The 19,534-nt window shown below is 44.7% G+C and overlaps 1 protein-coding gene across 3 annotated transcripts in view; it reads left to right on the forward strand.

The window, feature by feature from the left end:
• Positions 1 to 19,534, forward strand: part of srgap1a (SLIT-ROBO Rho GTPase activating protein 1a) — a 255,995-nt gene that overhangs the window by 83,143 nt on the left and 153,318 nt on the right. For all 3 annotated transcript variants that reach the window (XM_041216272.1, XM_041216273.1, XM_041216274.1), the window contains exon 2: positions 15,768 to 15,963. In XM_041216272.1, coding sequence (XP_041072206.1) covers positions 15,768 to 15,963 — 196 coding nt within the window. The remainder of the gene's footprint in view (positions 1 to 15,767; positions 15,964 to 19,534) is intronic.

Below are 19,534 nucleotides of genomic sequence, written 5' to 3' on the forward strand. Positions count from 1 at the left end.
GATTGGTGTGTATTATTGTCATTGCGCGGACTAGCATTGATGCACTCAACTTCTTTCCACTTTTAAAATGACAAATCTTGGTTGGGGTAGAACACAGAATGCTGCTGTGTCGCTATCTTGAGCCTAATCTCATTTCCCAGCCACTGTTGCCATGGTGATGGGCACCATAGTCTCACTGCAGCATCTGTTACCTACCTGAACTGGTGACAGGATTGACAAGAGCTGAGTAGGCCCAGCTTCTTAGCTGCGTAGGCCTTAAGCTGTGGAATTCCCTCCCTAGATCTCTCCACTTTTCTCTCTCTCTTTAAAAACTACCTCTTTGACCAAGCTTTTGGTTATGGATCTTAATACGTGGCTTGGTTCAAATTTGTTTGATAATGCTCCTGTGGTGAATGTGCCTTTACTATGCTACAGGTGCTATATAATGGCAAATTGTTGTTATGCAAAGGTCCCTCTTTGTATTTCTGCTTCTCACCACCCAAACAACCCCAGACAGATGCATCACAAAAGCATCCTTTTTTAATTTTTAAAGGAATATCACCCGTCTGCTTAATGTACGCCCCAGTCCCACTACCAAATACACTCTTAAAAACAAACATATACGGATACTGGAAATCTAAATACAAAAGTACCCCAACAGGTCAGGCAGCCTCTCAGCAAGGACAAGGATGGGGTAAAGAAGGTGAGAAGATGAAAGAGACACCTCTCCTCACCGTCCAAGGGCCCTAGCTCTCCTTTCAAGTGAAGCAGCGTTTCACTTACACTTCCCTCAATTTAGTCTACTGCATTCGCTGCTCCCAATGCAGTTTCCTCTACATTGGAGAGACCAAATGCAGACTGGGTGACCGCTTTGTGGAACACCTTCGGTCTGTCCGCAAGCATTACCCAGACCTCCCTGTCACTTGCCATTTCAACACCCCACTCTGCTCTCATGCCCACATGTCCGTCCTTGGCCTGCTGCAATGTTCCAGTGAAGCCCAACGCAAACTGGAGGAACAGCACCTCATCTTCCGACTAGGCACTTTACATCTTTCCAGACTGAATATTGAGTTCAACAATTTTAGATCATGAACTCGCTCCTCCATCCCCACCCCCTTTTCGATTCCCCCTTTTTTCCAATAATTTATATAGATTTTTCTTTTCCCACCTATTTCCATTATTTTTAAATGTATTTCCATCCATTGTTTTATCTCTACCTTTTAGCCTATTTCGATTCCTTCACCCCACCCCATCCCCACTAGGGCTATCTGTAACTTGCTCGTCCTGCTTTCTATCCTTAATGTCACCTTAGCACATTCCTTAGATAATATCACCACCTTCAACACCTCTTTGTCCTTTTGTCTATGACATGTTTTGGCTATCTCCATCTATCACTATCCCTCTATCCAGCTCTAATTGTCCCACCCTCCCTTAAACCAGCTTATCTTTCGCCTCTTTTCTATTTTTCCTTAGTTATGTTGAAGTCATACGGACTCGAAACGTTAACTGTGTTCCTCTCCGCAGATGCTGTCAGACCTGCTGAGTTTTCCCGGTATTTTTATTTTTGATTTAGAAATCTCGCTGGGAGGAAGAATAGAACTTCTTCAAGGTGGGCCATTCTTGGAAGAGGTGGCAGTAAATAAATGCTAAAATAAAGAGCAAAATTCTGCAGATGCTGGAAGTCTGAAATAAAAACAGAAACTGCTGGCTGAGCTTCTGAGTGTTTCCAGTATTATCTGGTTTTACTTTAACCAAACTCTCTCTCTTGCTTTTGGTCTCTACATTTGTTCTGGTCTTACTTTTACCCAAGTTCTCTTTTCTCTAATCTCTCTCTCTACCTCCTCCCTCCCCCGCCCCACCCTCTCTCTATCACTCCCCCTCTATCTCCCTCATCTCTATCTCACCCCTTCTATGTCTCCCCGACTCTATATCTGCTACTGTTTTCCCACCCCCCCCCCCCACCCCCCTCTATATCTCCCACCACTCTCTCTGTCTCTAACCTTGTTGCTTGTTCTTCCAGACAACATCACATGGACACACACTCTAGCGAGTTGGAGTTGTAGCTTGTGTTGTTTGCTTTGGAACTTGAGTGTTCCTGTGGAACCCACGTTGTCCCATTTTGGCCACTCGCTGCACACCAGGGGCCTCCAACACGTCAGAACATCTCATTGCCAGGAAAGATCAAAGGGTCAGTTCATGCCACAGTTTGAGACATGGGAAGGAAGTAGAAACATAGAATAGAATAACTGAGAAGTGCCTAAAGTATATTTAGAGCACTGCTGGTCGGCATCCATCTGGGATTGCGTTTCCTGTTTTTCAGTCATAAATGATGTGAGAAAGGAAATAGAAATAGACCCGATCCCATTTCCAGCACTACCCCCGTCCCCCCTCCCCAAAACCACCATTGTAAGTTTTAGATAATACAATAAGTGATAGTGCAATGCATTTGCAAAGCAACCATTTCCAACAAAAGGAGGCTGTCTTTACATCACCAATATGGAGAATTACTTGAGGTTACTGTAAGGTTTTTGGCAAATCAAGAGTTGTATAAATATAGTGTTAAAAAAGAACTCTTTACCCCTTATATTGTGAAATACAACCTTGTTGACAGAATGGGAAGAATGACTCGGACTGCTGCTAAACTGACCTTGAGAGCTGCGTTTACAATTTATTGAATGTCCAATCTGTGATATGGTAACCCTCTCCACTTTGTCAGAGTTTCCGTGACTCCCTCCACCCTTTTGCTATTCTGCTGTAGACACTTTATACCTCCTGTGGACCCACCTTTTTATTTCTACATTCATTCTTTTTGTCCTGCACCATCATCCCTCCTGTGATTTAAATGCCTCTGCCCTCCACGCTGTTGCAGACCTTTTGCTTTTGTTTTTCTCCCTGTCCCCCCCCCCCCCCGCCACTCCCCTCGACTCCACGTCTTCCATCCATCCTCCCCCTTCCCCACCATCCCAATCCCCACCCCCACCCCCCAACCCTGTCATCCCATTTCCCTGGCTCTGTTTTTCCTTGAAAGTTGCTCATCTCTCAGATTCTCCAATTCTGATTAAAGGTCATTGACCTGAAAGGTTTTTAACTCATTTTTTTGTGTGCGCTCTCTCTCTCACTCTCCCTTTTGTGTGCGCTCTCTCTCTCGTTCTCCCCGCCCCCACCACTCCTCTGACCTGCTAAGTGTTTCCAGCATTTCCTGTCTTTTATTCCATTTTGTGAATTTGCCAGCAGCTTCTGTTGCCGATCAAGGGATCTTCCTGTGCAAATTTGTCTGCGGAATTGCATAAGATTTACAAGCAAACCTCTTCATGCTGGCGTTTATCCTCCACTTGAGCAGTCATCCTAATCCCAGCTGTACGCCCCTACAGCTCTACGCACCATAAGATTGGCCTTATCAGCAATCTTGTAAATAGAACAAGGGGTCACAGTCTCAGGATACGGGGTAGGCCATTTAGGACTGCGATGAGGAGAAACTTCTTCACTCAGAGGATGGTGAACCTGTGGAATTCTCTACTACAGAGGTCGGTGGAAGCCAAGTCACTGAATATATTTAAGAAGGAAATAGATAGATTTCTGGACTCTAAAGGTATCAAGAGTTGGGAGAGAGAGCGAGAATATGGCTTTGAGATCGAGGATCAGCCATGATCATATTGAATGGCAGAGCAGGCTTGAAGGGCTGAATGACCTCCTATTTTCTATGTTTCATCTCTTTATTCTCTTGGTTCGTCCATCCCTCTAACCTATTCTTAAATGTTGGTGTGGTTTCTACTTTTTCAATATCTCAGGTTGTCACAGCCTCTCAAGCTGCTACATGTTACAAAAAAATTGTCTTTTTTTTCCCTAAATCTCTTGCACTGAATCTGCTGTCTTCCTATTGTTCCAGATCACTCATTCAGTGGAAACAATTTGGTTTCCATTCACCCATCTCACTGCAGAGAGGCACTAGTTTCTAATGTGCAATAGGTTTATTTACAAGAGTTTTGAAATATGCAAAGTGCCTGCACCACGCTCACAGCTCAGCTTCTAGTGGCTTCCGTGGTGTCTGTTTACTTTGCTCTGAGTCCACACTCAGGCTTAACCAATCAAACACAGTGAGCTTAGATCAATTACCAAACTCTCTCAAATGCAGAACAACTTTACACTACATTCACCGTTATCAAATCGCCTCTTACTTGCCACTGTTCCAAAAAAAAGCCTAAAGACTGGAAGAAAAGAAACCAAGCAATTGGTTTGTCTGCCTACACTATACATAGGTTATATTTGAAAATAAAACATTGATTAATTAATCCTATAGCTTTTGTTCAATCAAGAGTGTTAAATTTAATTAAAGCGTATATACTTTTGGGGAGGTGTAGGGCTCCACAGAATATTATCAGGATAACTAATTTTGCATCTTGGCTTGTAATTAAATATTACTGTAAGCAACCTTTTTTTATTTTTCATGGGATGAGGGCGTTGCTGGCTAGGCCAGCATTTATTGATCATCCCTAAATGGTCTCTGAACAAGGGCAATTAAGAGTCAACACGTGGCTGTGTGTCTGGAGTAACATGTAGGCCAGGCCAAGTAAGGATGGCAGATCTCCTTCCATAAAGGACATTTTTAAAACCCATGTGGTTCACTAACAATTGGCAATAGCTTCATGGTCATCGTCAGACTTTTAATTGCAGATTTTTATTAATCTCAAGTTTCACCATCTGCTGTGATGGGATTCGAACCCTGGTCTCCAGAGCATTACCCTGGGTCTCTGGAATACTTGTCCACTTCCCCTTACCACTAAAGATTCAGTTTTAAAACTGTATTTTTAACTTCGCCTATTTAAATGTAAAAAGCAGAAGATGTCGATCTGCATTTAATGAAATGCAAAAATGAATTGTGTCTATAACAGTGTAAAGCTCATGGAAATATCTCCCTGGAAGTTATCAAGACTGTTGCACAGAGAGAGAGACTACATGAAGATATTGGACACCAATGTCATGCAACATTATTCATTGAACTGTTTAACATATATAGCTGTGTGGAATTTTAATTCAATGCACAACAAAGCTTATCCAGGCAGTCTGGTCTTTTCCATGTTAACTATCATCATCCCCTTACTATGGCGCTTTGCTCAGCCTCCCTACTCTGTGATGATTAGTAATGTGAGAACTGATGGTGGTCTTGGGTGGAAAGATTGTTATGTTAATCATGCCGGGGAAAAGACTTGCATTTATATAGTGTGTCTAGATAGAAACATAGAAACTAGGAGCAGGGGTAGGCCATTCAGCCCTTCGAGCCTGCTCTGCCATTCATTATGATCATGGCTGATCGTCCAACTCAATAGCCTGCTCCCGCTTTCTCCCCATATCCTTGGATCCCTTTTGCCCCAGGAGCTATATCTAACTCCTTCTTGAAAACATACTATGTTTTGGTCTCAACTACTTTCTGTGGTAACGAATTCCACAGGCTCACCACTGTCTGGGTGGAAATTTCTCCTCATCTCAGTCCTCAGGATACTCCATATCCTCAGACTGTGACCCCTAGTTTTAAACTCCCCCACCATCGGGAACATCCTTCCTGCATCTACCCTGTCTAGTCCTGTTGGAATTTTATAGGTTTCTATGAAATCCCCCCCTCATTCTTCTAAAGTCCAGCGAACATAATCCTAATTGACTCAATCTCTCCTCATTTGTCAGTCCTGCCATCCCAGGAATCAGTTGGGTAAACCTTCGCTGCACTCCTTCTATAACAAGTGCATTCTTCCTCAGATAAGGAGACCAAAACTGCACACAATATTCCAGGTGTAGTCTCACCAAGGCCCTGTACAATTGCAGCAAGACATCCCTGTTCCTGTACTCGAATCCTCTGGCTATGAAGGCCAACATACCATTTGCCTTCTTTACCGCCTGCTGCACCTGCATGCTGACCTTCAGCAACTGGTGTACAAGGACACCCAGGTCTCGTTGCACATTCCCCTCCCTCAATTTGTAGCCATTCAGATAATAATCTGCCTTCCTGTTTTTGTTACCAAAATGGATAACCTCACAGTTATCCACATTATACTGCATCTGCCATGCATCTGCCCACTCACTCAGCTTGTCCAAATCACACTGGAGCATCTCTGCATCCTCCTCACAGCTTACCCTCCCACCCAGCTTTGTGTCACCTGCATATAGATGACATATAGGGCAGAATTTCATGTTCCCCCGCCAGTGGGTTTGTGAGGCAGTTGGGTGACTCTAAGATTTCTTGGACAGCCTTCCCATCAGGCTCCCGCCCTCCCCAACCTCTCCTCAATTTTATGCTTGGATGTTTGAGGCCTAACCCAGCCCATCTGCCCTTGCCCTAATTGAGGCCCTTAACTGGCTGATTATAGTCCACTGAAGGGCCATTTTCTGCCCAGCCTCAACTTTTAGTCTGGTGGGAGGAGTTCGGGGGCAGGGGGTTTAGCCCGAAAATTAACCATCTTCAGGCCTCAGGCTTCTGTTCCATCAGCAGCCTCCTTTCAACATTGGGAGCACCCATCCCCCAACTCCCCGCAGGAGGTCCATACCCTGCAGGTCCTCCATCCTGTCATCCACCTCCCTCCACCCCGGCATCTCCACCAACACCCGCAAAACTTACCTGGTCCTGGACTCCTGCGACTTGGAGCTCTGGGGACTGCTTGCAATCCCAGCCCCGTCCACTGAGGCTTCTGGCGCTGCAGGGACTAGAGAGCTCTTGGAGGCAGGACTTCCTCCTGAGTGAGGGGCAGAAGTCCTGCCTTCAGCCAACTGATGCTTATTGGAGCATTAAATGGGGGGTGGGGGGTGGTGGTGGAGGCAGCTTCAGCAGGGATGTGTTCTCCACCATCCTAAAATTCCTGGCCACAGTTCTTTTGAAGTGTAGCCACTATTGTAATGTAGGAAACACAGCAGCCAAGTTGTGCTCAAGGTCCCATAATGAGCCTATGGGCTTCTGAGTTGGGTGGGAATGCGATCAACTGAGCCACTGCTGACCCCAAGGTCCATAGGCTGTGGGCCCTCTATGATACCTTGCCCAGTTCTTAATGGCTTTTAGAGTGAGAGCTCAACCAGTGAATACCAGTTGTCACTGGGCTTTGAAACTGGGCTTGGTCCTTCCAGAACCAAGAGCATAGAAGGAAGCCATTCAGTCAGTCAGTGCTGTGCCAGATGATCTGTTTAACTTTCGGCCCACACCCCAGCTTTTGTCCCTCGAGCGACGCCTAGACGCACCCAGCAGCGGTCATCAATAGTGATCTGCAAAGAGATATCTGGCTGACTGGGCTTTTAAACCCCTCCCCCACCCACCTTTTCTCAGCCAGGGATCCTAATATCAATTTTAGCATCTTCTGTCTTGCATCGTTGAGTTCGACACACTCCACTTCGGGCCAGGCCTCATATCTCGTCCGTACAGCTGAGTACCACATCAAACAATGCAGTTACCCAGTCAGGGAGGTTGAGGAAGTGGTTAGCTGCTGAGCAATAAACCACAGAGATGGCCGAGGGACTCGCATCCCAAAAAAGTATAGCTATTGTGACTTGTACACAGATTAATGACTATGAGTCAGAGTGATCTACCACCTCTGTCATGTGTAGTGTTTGTGTGGTACGTACGCACAAGCCTTTTTAAAGAGATTGAGCTAAATACATCCAGAGGAAACAATTCTGAAATAGGCTGAGATTATAAGAGGAGTGAGATACTTTGAATTCTTTTAAAGTTGTGTTTTTGTTTAAAAGTGCTGTGATTCTGTCTCCTGCTATGGAGGGACTTTGGTACATTGGTTGCTGGTGTCTGCTGTGGGCTTGGCATTGGACAATGCTGACTCATCAGCTGGTTTAATGATGATTCATGAAGTTTAGTAGTGATTCATAGGTGGAATATTTATGAAGCTATTGTTTTGTGGTTAATGTCCTGCACAAACTGATGCATTAGTATTGGACTCTGGCTGCTGTCACTGTGCAACTAAAAGCATCTCCTCACTGGATCTTCCTCTTTCCAGCCACCACCTCCTCCCCCACCCACCGACTCACTTTGGTCCCATCCCTACCCCTCCGGCTCGCTTTCTTCCTCCCTAACTCTCTTTTCCCCCTCCCCTCTTGTGACTTGGTTTTACATCTCATCCATCTGCCCCCTGGGGGATGGAAAAGATCCCATGGCCACTTACTTTGAAGAAGGGTAGGAATTTCTCCCTGGTGTCCTGGCCAATATTTGCCCTCACAATCACTAAAACAGATTGTCTGAACATTATCGCGTTATTGTTTGTGAGAGCTTGCTGTGCACAAACTGGCTGAGAAGCAGTTTGAGACATCCAGTGGTTCTGAAAGGTGCCATATAAACATAAGGCTCTCTCTTGCTCTCTAAGGCTCACTTTACTTGCCCTCGCGCGTAGCCTTTCAGTTTCTTTTGCTCTCACTCTCACGCTGTCTCTCTTTCCCTTTCTTACTCGCGCTTTCTCCCTTTTGCTTTCTCTCGACCTCGCTCTCCCGTTCCCCGTCTTGCTCCCTCGCTCTTGCTTTCTTGCTCATGTTTTCTCTGGCTCGTTTATGCTTTCGCCTTCTCCTATTTCCTTCGCTTGTTCTCACCTTCTCTGTGGGACTGGACAATGAGCAGCCCAAAGTCAGGGAGGACCCATATATTGTGCACTGTTGGCTTAACTTGCCAGAAAGAGAGAGGGAGTTGGATGCTAAAGCATGGGCACTTTTGGTGGATGCTAAACAGAATCAGAATCACAGAATTTTCATGGCACAAGGAGGCCATTCAGCCCATCGTGTCTGCGCTGGCTCTCCAAATGAGCATTTTGACCTAGTGCCATTGCCCTGCCTTTTCCCTGTATCCCTGCACATTGTTTCTGTTCAAATAATCATCTAATGTCCTCTTGAATGACTCGATTGAACCTGCCTCCACCACACTTCCAGGCAGTGCATTCCAGACCCGAACCACTCGCTGTGTGAAAAAGTTTTTTCTGACGAGACGTTTGCTTCTTTTGCAAATCACTTTTTAGAGAGGGCACAGATTTAAATCTCTCCCCTCTCAACAATCCAAACATGGTAGTTTTGATCTTGATATTGGGTTACAGAAAATTCCTACTCACCTAGGACTTCCTGTCGGTACAGTTGTGGTAGAGGATTCGAGAGCTGGAAGTTATTGACCTACTTGTAAAAACTGACCATGTGGCTAAGAATCAGTTGGCTAAGACCATGGATGGAGCCTTGGGGCACACCTGATGTGGCCTTTACAGGTAAAGTGGCCAGACTTGTGGTTTCATATCAGTCAGTCTGGTTTTCAGCCTGTCTGGCCACTGTCCAGTAGTGGATGGCTTTATGTCCAGTATTTTGTGCCTTAGTACACTTACCTCAGTGAAGCACCGGTCGGGGCCAACGCTCAGTCCTTTTCTCCAACTGCAGCATCCTCTAAGTGACTGGAACACAGAAAACAAGTCGGTTTTCATTTTGTTCCCCCCACACCACCCAACCCCCTCCCCTCGACCTGCGTCGAATTACTCTACGTGATGACGTCACTCTTTGCGTGTCATAATAGTGTCTGGTATGAGTGGCCACCCTTCCTAGAGGCTGGATTGAAAAGCCATGTCAGCAGATATGTTGGCAGCACCAGGGCTGGCAGGAAGGGACTAGACCAGGCCTAGGCCACAGTGTCCGATCTCCAAGGAGAGACAGTGAAGAAGGATGGAGTGGTTGACTGCATCAAAGGCTGCAGAAAGATTAAAGAGCATGAAGAGGAGTAGCCTGTCGCAGTTGCCAGTCAAAGGATGTAATTGGTCATTTTAATGAGGGCAGTGTCGGTGCAGTGAATGAGTTGGGAACCAGATTGAAGGGATTTAAAGCCGGAGTGGTGGGGACAGTTGTTTGATGCCACTGTGTCCTCGCCCTTAATTAAAAACAGAAAATGCTGAATAAACTCAGCAGGTCTGGCAGCATCTGTGGAGAGAGAAACAGAGTTAACGTTTCGCGTCTAATTTGACTCTTCAGAACTGGTTGATCCCAACATGCCCTCACCCCCTCACCCTTGCCTTCCTCCCCTCACCCTCTCACCCTCGCCTTCCTCCTCTCCTCCTCACCCTTGCCTTTCTTCCTCTCTCTCTCTCCTTTTCTCCCCCTCTTTCACACTCCTCTTCTCCGACTGCGGCTCCCTCACTTTCGCTCTGTGGCTCGATTGTGTTACACATGTGGTGCCCCTTGAGGTAACCTCTCAAGAACACTGAGCTTTGTCTAAACCTCAAGATGTATCTGTGTCTTTGGAGAGCTCGGGTAATATATACAGGTGGAGTTCACTGGGAGAAGGCACGTTTAATTCTGGCTGCAGCAGTTGTTTTATTTACGTGCTGGCAGGCGATATGGTGATGGATAGTGATGTATGACAGGCTTCTCTGATTAAATCGAGCTCCATCAGAAGCTCTGCTCACCCTGTGACTGAACATTGCAACAAAATCAGGTGAGAATTTTCTGCCTTGTCTATTTTGTCCTCATTGAGGCGCATGGGTCTCGTCCAGAGTCTTACTGAGAGCAAAGCTGTGGTTTTTAGCTCCCATGATTACGTTACAAGTTTCACATTCATCCATGGTTCACTGGGTAGCACTCTTGCTTCTGAGTCAGAAGCGTTTGGGTTCAAGTCCCGCTCCAGGATTATTTATCTGTTGTTTAGTGTCTGTAGAAACTCAATCATTGAGCTTCAATCATGTTCAAGATAGAAATCGACAGATTGTTGGAGACTAATGACATCAAGGGACATGGAGGTGGTGTGGGAAAGTGGCATTGAGGTAGATGATCAGCCATGATCTAATTGAATAACGGAGCATGCTTGACAGGCCGAATGGCCTACTCCTGTTCCTATATTCAAGAGATCATATGTTTTTTTTGTGAAAATCACTTGCGATACTTGTAGTAGCCTAGGGGTGTGTTGCATACACTAATTTCTTACACTCGTAAAGTGTCCTTGGCATTGATCACAGTCAGCTGATGCATGCTGGTTTTTAATATGCAAAATCGAAACTGAATAGAAGAGCCTCCCTCCATGGTGCCACCTAGTACCCCAGGCCTGCCATTGCAGTGTGACAGTTGACATAGCAAAGTTCAATTGGAAATGCTGATGTGGTAACTTGCAACGGGAAACGGCACAAAAGCAAGAGCAGAAACAGTGGCAACCCTAACCCCGCCCCCCCCCCAAACTGGGGGTGATCCTTCCGTGCCAGGAGGCTGACTTGCCTTGCCTGTCTGTACTGCTTTTGTCTTGCCTGTCCTGCTTTTTCAGGTACCAGGAGGAGTTGTGCTGCCTGGTCCTCTGGACATGGTGCTGCTCTGAATGACAGCGCCAAGACTAGCTTTGTAAACTTGAAATAAATGCATTTAAGGGGAAGCTTGATAAACACACGAGGAGAAAAAGGACTCCTCTCTGTTGGCTGAGTCCAAGGAAGAGGAGTGGAAGAAGGTTTGTGTGGAATGTAAAACACTAGTATTGATCTGTCAGGCTGAATGGCCTGTTGCTTTACTGTCTATCTTACATAAAAGAAGGAAGTTACATCTGAGGAAACCATTTGTAAATGCCAGTAAATACTTGGATTTCTATTCTATTTCCTGGTCTTTGGCACAGTGCCCGGCATTCAGTTATTTTATTTCATACTTTCACGGGAAGTGAGCGTCACTGGCAAGGCCAGCATTTGTTACTCATATCTACCTGCCCTTGAAAAGGTGTTGGATGAGCCGCCACCCTGAACTTTTGCAGTCCACGTAGTGTCAGTACACCGACTGTGCTGTTAGGAAGGGTCTCAGAAATATATGGCATGGGTTGGCTTAAGCATTGGACCAATCCCATATATCCATTATTGAGGTACAGGATTGGACCAATCCCACATTTCCATTATTGAGATATACCAGCTGAGCCAGAAGGGTGAATTTTGGGCCATTATCGGTGAGGGTTTGGGATTGGAGAGAAGGAGCAACAGATAATGTATTGCTTCACTTTGGTGTACGTTGGATTGGACAAGAACCAATTCTATTTCTCATTCCCTAAATTGCGGTAACGTTTTTTTCAATGTAACTAAGTAGTAATGATACAAAATCCCCACTCCAGTTAAATGAGAGCGTCTGTCGAGGTGATGACCATGAAGCATTAATGATCTGCTGGGCATATTGTTGCGATTATCGGCTCCGAGCAATTGTTCCAGACTCTGCGGTCAGCAGCTCCTGTTGATCCACTTATTTGATTCACTGAAGGCAAACAGAGAACGATGGTGCCATGTTTGCTTAGCCAGCAGCATGGCTTTTGCCCTCTGTTCTACCCCAGGAGCTGTGCTAAATGCACTCTGATTCCGGTGCACTTTTCTCTAGTATTCACAGCATCAGCAGGAAGCTCTGATATTTATCAAACGGCCTTCCCCAACTCCACACAATGTGAATACAGAGGCTTCAATTATGGCTGGTTTTAATGTACTGGCTGGCATTTTACTCATGATATTTCCGTTTTTTAAAAAAAAATGCGATTCATTTGAGTTTTTGTAAGGAAGGTCAGTTCTGAAATGAGGCGGATTCGGATTTACCTAATGCTCCGTGAGACGGGCCATTTTAAAGACAGGAAAGACTTGCATGTACATAGCACCTTCCACAACTTCAGGAAATCACAAAGTGCTTCACAGGGACGTAGGAACAGGTGGAGGCCATTTAGCTCTTCCCACGCTCGGCCTGTTCCGCCATTCGATGAGATTATGTCTGATCTGCAACATAACTCCATATACCTGCATTTAACCTTTAATATCTATGGCTAACAAAAATCTATTAACCTTTGTTTTAAAATCAACAATTGACCCAACATTGATTGCTGCCTGTGGAGAGAGAGTTCCAAACTCCTACTCTCTGTTGTATGTGGAGTGTTTCTTAATTTCACTCCTGAAAGGTCTGTCCCTAATATTTAGACTATGCCCCTTTAATCCTAGGCTTCCCAATCAAATCACCCCTTAACCTTCTAAATTCCAGAGAAGACAGCCCTTGTTTGGGAATTAAAATATCTCCTCGTAATTTAACCTTTGAAGTCGAGCTACCATCCTGGTAAATTTTGATGGACTCCCTCCTAAGGTGTGGTGCCCTGAACTGCTCATAATACTCCAGTGTGGTCTAACCAGGGCTTTGTGTAGCTCAAACATGACTTCTATCATGCATTCTAGTCCTCTAGCTGTAAAGGCCAGGATTAACTTTTGATTAATTTCTGTACCTGTTCATGACATTTGAATGAACTATGTACCTGGTCTCCCAAGTCACTTTGGACCTCCACTGTTCCTAAATCTTCACCATTTTGAAAGTGCCCCGTCTATCATTTTTTAATATATAGATGGACCTCATATTTGCCCAGATTGAAATCCATTTGCCACGGTTTTGTCACTTGATCTATTGATATCCCGTTGTAATTTTATGTTTCCCTCCGCACGGCTTAAAATATCGCCTATCTTTGTGTCATTAGGAAACTTGTGGCCTTCTGTCTGATCATCTAAGCCATTAATAAATAGTTGAGACACCAACCCAGGTCCTGGAGGGACAGCATTAGTCACAGCCTGCTGATTAGAGTAACTACCCATTATCCTAACTTCTGTCTGCCTCAGCTCAGCCAATTTCCAAACCAGGTTAATAATTTGCCTTTTTATTGCATAAGCTTTACAGCCAGTGGCCTATTTATGAAGCGCAGTCACCCTAAGAACGCAACAAACATGGCAGCCAATTTGCGCACAGCAAGCTCTCACAAACAGCAACTTAATTACCTAAAAAATCAGTTTCTTTGGAACTCTCTTCCTGAAAAGGCGGTGGAAGCAGAATCTTTGAATATTTTTAAGGCAGAGGTGGATAGATTCTTGGTAACCAAGGAGGTGATCGGTTAAAAGGCAGATGCTGGAAACCCGAAACGAAAACAAAAATAGCTGGAAAAACTCAGCAGGTCTGATAGCATCTGCAGAGAGGAACACAGTTAATGTTTCGAGTCCGAATGACTCTTCATCAACCTATCAGGGTTGATAGATTATCGGGGGTAGGTGGGATGCAGATTTCAGGTTGCTGTCATATCAGCTGTGGCCTTATTAAAAGGCTTGAGGGGCTGAATGGCCTACTCCTGCTCCTTGTCATATGTTTGTATGTTCTTTTCGAGATGTTGGTTAAGGGATAAGTAAGGACACCTGGGAGAACTCCCCACCCAACTTTGAAGTCGTGACATGATATCTTTTATGCCCAGCCTGTGGGGATAGACAGGCCTCAGTTCAATGTTTCATCGGAAATATGGCACCTCTGACAGGGCAGCACTCCCTCAGTACTGCACTGAGAGTGTCGGCCTAGAATGTTACGCTTGGGTCTCCGGAATGGGAACTTGAGCCCTTGGCCATCTGATTTGGAGGCAAGAGCGCTCCCCATTGAGCCACGACTGACAGATTTTGTATTACAAATATAATAAATGGAGGAGCTGGTAAATTGATAAAGGACTATGGCTTTACAACATACCTTGGATTAAGGGATGAATACATTTGAGCTTGCAGCATCTAACAATTTGCACATTTTAAGTACACTTGACGAATCGCAAGCAGGAAACATTACCATGTGTGGCAAATACATAAGTCTATATTATATAACTTGTTGTTTGCAGCCAAATCTGCTGTTTATGCTGGAATAAAGATGTATTGTATCTTAATTGGAACAGAAGTGAATTGTATGCAAGACTTGTCTTCCTCCTCTGATAAAATTGCATTTGAAGTAACGACCCAGCATGAATTGTCAATGTCAACAGCCTCCTGTTCCCTATTCTTTTCTCTATTGCAATTCAGACAGTGTTGCTGCATCAGCAGCTTCCCAGTGATTTTAAGGCCGTTGCTTGCTTTAGAGTTGAGGGCTGTTCCCTTTCATTCAACTCTTTTCTCTCTTGCCTCTCAGTTCTGAGCTTGCACGCCGGCTGAAACTTGGACTGTTTGCCTTTTTGTTCCGAGATTACAGTTACATGAAGTTTTACTAAGAGCCTTGGCAATTGGAGGGTTCAAATAATAATTTCTTTTCTCTAATACACATCAACTCTTGTCATGTGATAGGCTTCAACCAATAACCTTTTCCTCATTTTACAATTGCCATTAATTTGGTGTCACCGAGCTGAGCAGGATTTGCTGGAGTCAGAGCGAGCATCATTACATATTTGCGGGATAAGACCGGCGCTTGGCAGAAGGGATGAGACACGTAAAACACTTTACGGGAAAGCTTAAAGGTAGCAATGCTTAACAGTGCTGTCCGTTCTGTAGCCACTTGTGCCAAGCCAATTAATGTTTAATAATCTGCTGTTAATGTTCCTGCAAAGTGAATAATTGCCACCAATCTAAAGTTGCTTACCCGATTGTTGAGTGGGAATATCTGTGGGCATGTATGTTTCTGCGGCTGCTATGAAAAGACTTCTCCAGTTTATTAGTGCCTGATCATGTAGCAATTCAGAGATTTGGTTCACAATAACTTCAAGCCCGAAATCAGTTGATCAAAAAAGTGCGAGTCAGATGGGAGAATGTGTTTAGTGCAAAGAATTATTCCCTTGTTTTGGTGCCCTCTGCATATCTGAAGAATATTCCCTGTCTCTTTCGAAGCGACAGGAAGTGCCTAACCTGGAACGTTATAACTTAAATCGCTGAAAAAAGGGCTAAGATGTTAAGGTTCTGACTGCGCCCCTAGTGTGCCACAATCTTTGGAAATCACCGGTACTTTTATCAGCGCCGCCGTCTATTTTTAAGTTTTTAAAAAAAAAATTGAGAGTGAGGCTGCTGACTGGTCCTGTGAATGTTTTCTTACAGAAATCCGCGCTCAGTTAGTCGAGCAGCTGAAATGCTTGGAGCAGCAGACGGAGATGAGGGTTCAACTCCTCCAGGATCTCCAGGATTTCTTTCGCAAGAAGTCTGAAATCGAAATGGAGTATTCCCGGAACTTGGAGAAATTGGCCGAAAGATTCATGGCGAAAACCCGCAGCACAAAGGACCATCAGCAGTACAAGTAAGAGCTTTTCCTTGTGCGAGGCCCAGGATTTAAAACACCTCGATTTGATCTTTTCTTCTGATCTGTGCATCAGCTTTTTCGCCCTGAGAATCAGAAATCAGAACAACAAAATAGCCAAACGTTCGGTTGTGTTTTAGCCTTAAATAAACTGCAGTTTTGTGGATTGGTTCAAGGCAGCAACTGCTTTCCTGCTGGTAAAGTGGATGGTTACTGATGCATTAAGGCTGTCAGAAATCTGGCTAATTTATGTGTTAACTTCTAAATTGTTCAGGAGCAGATGAAAATTTAGTGGGAAACTTTAACCTTTTGAGTGTTTTTTTTTTTCCCCACTGTACCGTTTACCCTGAGTCAGAAGTTTGTGGGTTCGAGTCCCACTCCAGAGACTTGAGCACAAAAATCTAACCTGACACCCCCAGGTTACAGTACTGAGAGAGATGAGGCATTAAAATGAGGTCCTGTCTTGCCCCCTCAAATGGGGGTGAAAAATCCCATGAACCATCTCAAAGAAAAGCATGGGAATTATACCCTTTGTCCCAGCCGAAACTTATCCCTCAATCAACATCACCTTTTTTTTATGAAAGGTCCAGATTATCTAGTCATTATCACATTACTGTTGTATTACCGACATTACAAAGGGGACGAGCTTCAAGAGGTTGAAGGGTCATTCGTACTCGAAACCTTAACTGTGCTCCTCTCCGCAGATGCTGCCAGACCTGCTGAGTTTTTCCAGGTATTTTTGTTTTTGTTTTTGAGCTTCAAGAGGACTTCATTGGCTGGAAAGTGATTCGAATGGCCTGAGGCTTTGAAAGTCGCGATATAAGTGCTTTTTCTTTGACATAGAGTCTTAGAATTATTGCTCTGTCTTACCTGTGCTGTCTCTTTGAAAGAGCTGCCCAATTAGTACCACTCCCTCGCTCTTTCTCCATAGCTCTGTAGTTTTCTTTTCCTTTTGAAAGCTACTATTGAATCTGCTTCCACCATGCTTTCAGACCATGCATTCCAGATCATAACTCGCTGCATCAAAAAAAATCTCTTCCCGTCGTCTCTCTTTTTTGACCAATCATCTTAATTCTGAGTCCTTGAACCACTAGCTAAAGGAAACAGTTTCTTCTTTATTTGCTCCACAGAACCCCTTTCATAATTTTGAACATCGCTATTAAACCTGCATTTACCACCCCCCCCACCCCCTGCCGGGAACCTTAAGGAGAACAATCCCAGTATCTCTGCCTAACTGAAGTCTCATCCACGTCCTTGGACCAGACTAGATTTTGCCGCAGTAGCTGACTCTAAAACTACTGCAAGAAAAAGGTAGTTTGTTTCAGAAGCAGAAGCGAACATTATGTTTTGTAAGTTGTTTTACCGTTGAAGCTGATCGGCATCTACACTCAGCAGATTTGACTTGGGGATTGTAGAATTAACTGACTCCAAAGCATTTTAGCATAACAGAGTAGCTTTCTTGGGCAGTAGCCATCGCTGCTGTAGAGGGGAGCTTAGAGCTGACAAATCCTATTAAATTCTTATTTTGATGAAGCAGCCAATCTTGAGCATTAAGGGTGAAACAGTTTTGGTTGTTGTGCTGGATTTTAGACAGATATTTTAGGCTGTCCTACATATACAATAAGCTATCGAACCTACCGGAGGTGAGACTCAGAAATGCGTTGAACTGGAATCGGTTGGGTGTGGCATGGCACAGGGTCAGTGCGGCCAACACTACAGTTTGTCATTTTTAAAAATGCCTTGGGGATTGGAGGACCATGTGCCAAGTTTGCAGATGACAATGAAATGGGAAAATGGCAAAAGGAAGAGGAAAATAAATTACATTTATAAAACTTATTTCACAGCCTCAAGATTTTCCAAAGCGCCATACAACCAATGAAGTGTTTTGAGGGCAGAATTTTACGCCAGCGAGATTTTTACAGTCCCGCCACAGTCCAGGGAGTTTAGAATGGCTTGCCGCATTTTACGGCCCCATCCCCACTACAATGGGGCTGTAAAATTCTGTCCTGAGTGTGGTCACTGTTGTACCATAGGAAAGACAGCACCATTTTGCACACAGCGAGCTCCTACAAACAGCACAATGTAGGCTGAGGGACATTTATATGCCGGCACACCAGCGAGAACGCCACTGTTCTTTTCACAAAATAGTGCCAGGAGATCTTTTACATCCACCCGAGATGCCCGACAGGGCCTTCCTTGGTTTAATGTCTCACCCCTGCTAGTTGGATGCTCTTTCAGTGCATGCACTGGGAGAATTGGCCTGTGCTCAAGTCTCTGGGCTGTGACTTGACCCTACAACCCTTGAACTCGGAGGCAAGAGTGCTACCAAAATGAGCTTTAGGGTGCTTTACTAGGTCAAAGTTGTTGAGATGCATGTTTTTCTTTCATCAACTCAAAAAGTTTTGCTGAAGTTCGGAGAGCTTTTTGCTGTAGAAAAGCTACTTTGGCTAATAGCTTTCTAAATGATTTATGGGCTCTCTATTCTATTTTGAGAGAAATGTATTACTTTATACAAGCAAACGTGTTGAGCAACTCTTCCAACCAGTCACAGTGGGCAAGTAAGGAGTAACACTCATCCAGTGAAGTGAAAGTGCTGTTCAGAAATGTCGTACTTAAGTTGCACGTGTTCCTTCTGGACCCATGTTTGTTAGAGTCAGGAGTTTCTGTTACTTGAAGCAAAGACTCCTTTTCATGTTGCACAAGATTTGCCGGTGATTCCCAATGCGCAAGTCCTCAGAAGCTGGTGGAAAGCCTGCGAAACAAAACTTAGCCAGCTTTCCCTGACCCTGCTGCTACCTGGAAACACCCAGTGAGAAATAGGACAGTCTTTTCACCGGCCTTGAGAAAACTGACCACGACTTTCTGGCGCTGCAGCGCAACCCCTGCCCCCTTCCGTTGCACACGTCAAGATTTAGTGACACTTAGCACCGCGTTTAATTAAAATGTGCGGCACTGAAGGAGGCTCATTGTGTCTGTGCTGACTCTTTGAAGAGGTTCAACCCAATTGAAAAGAAAGGTGGTAAACTGTTATCTTACTAGTGGCTGCAGACTGTTCATCCATGCAGTATGTTCAGTAATTTACGATCTGAGGAAAAGGCATTTTTTAAAATTCATTTTTGGAGTATGGGCCTTGCTGGCAAGAGCAGAATTTATTCCCCATCCCTAATTGCCCTTGAGAAGGTGATGGGTGAGTCGTGGCCTTGAATACTACTGAGTGGCTTGCTAGGCCATTTCAGAGGATGGTTGAGAGTCAACCACATTACTGTGGCTCTGGGCTCACATATAGGCCAGACCAGGTAAAGATGGCAGATTTCCGGCCCTAAAGAACACCAGTGAACCATGTGGGTTTTAAGACAATCCAACAGTTTCATGGTCACCATTTTAGATATTTAATTATTTGAATTTAAATTCCTTAGTGGGATTTGGACCAGTGGACATTAGTGGGATCAGGCCTCTTGTTTACTTGCCCACTCACATAACCACTGTACTATCCTATCTTTGAACGTGACATGCTTTTAAGCAAGTTTATAAGCTGCAGTTGATAGGCTGGACTTAACCTTTTCCTTCCTTG

This window comes from Carcharodon carcharias, chromosome 21, assembly GCF_017639515.1.
Source record: "Carcharodon carcharias isolate sCarCar2 chromosome 21, sCarCar2.pri, whole genome shotgun sequence".
In the NCBI taxonomy this organism is placed as follows: domain Eukaryota; kingdom Metazoa; phylum Chordata; class Chondrichthyes; order Lamniformes; family Lamnidae; genus Carcharodon; species Carcharodon carcharias.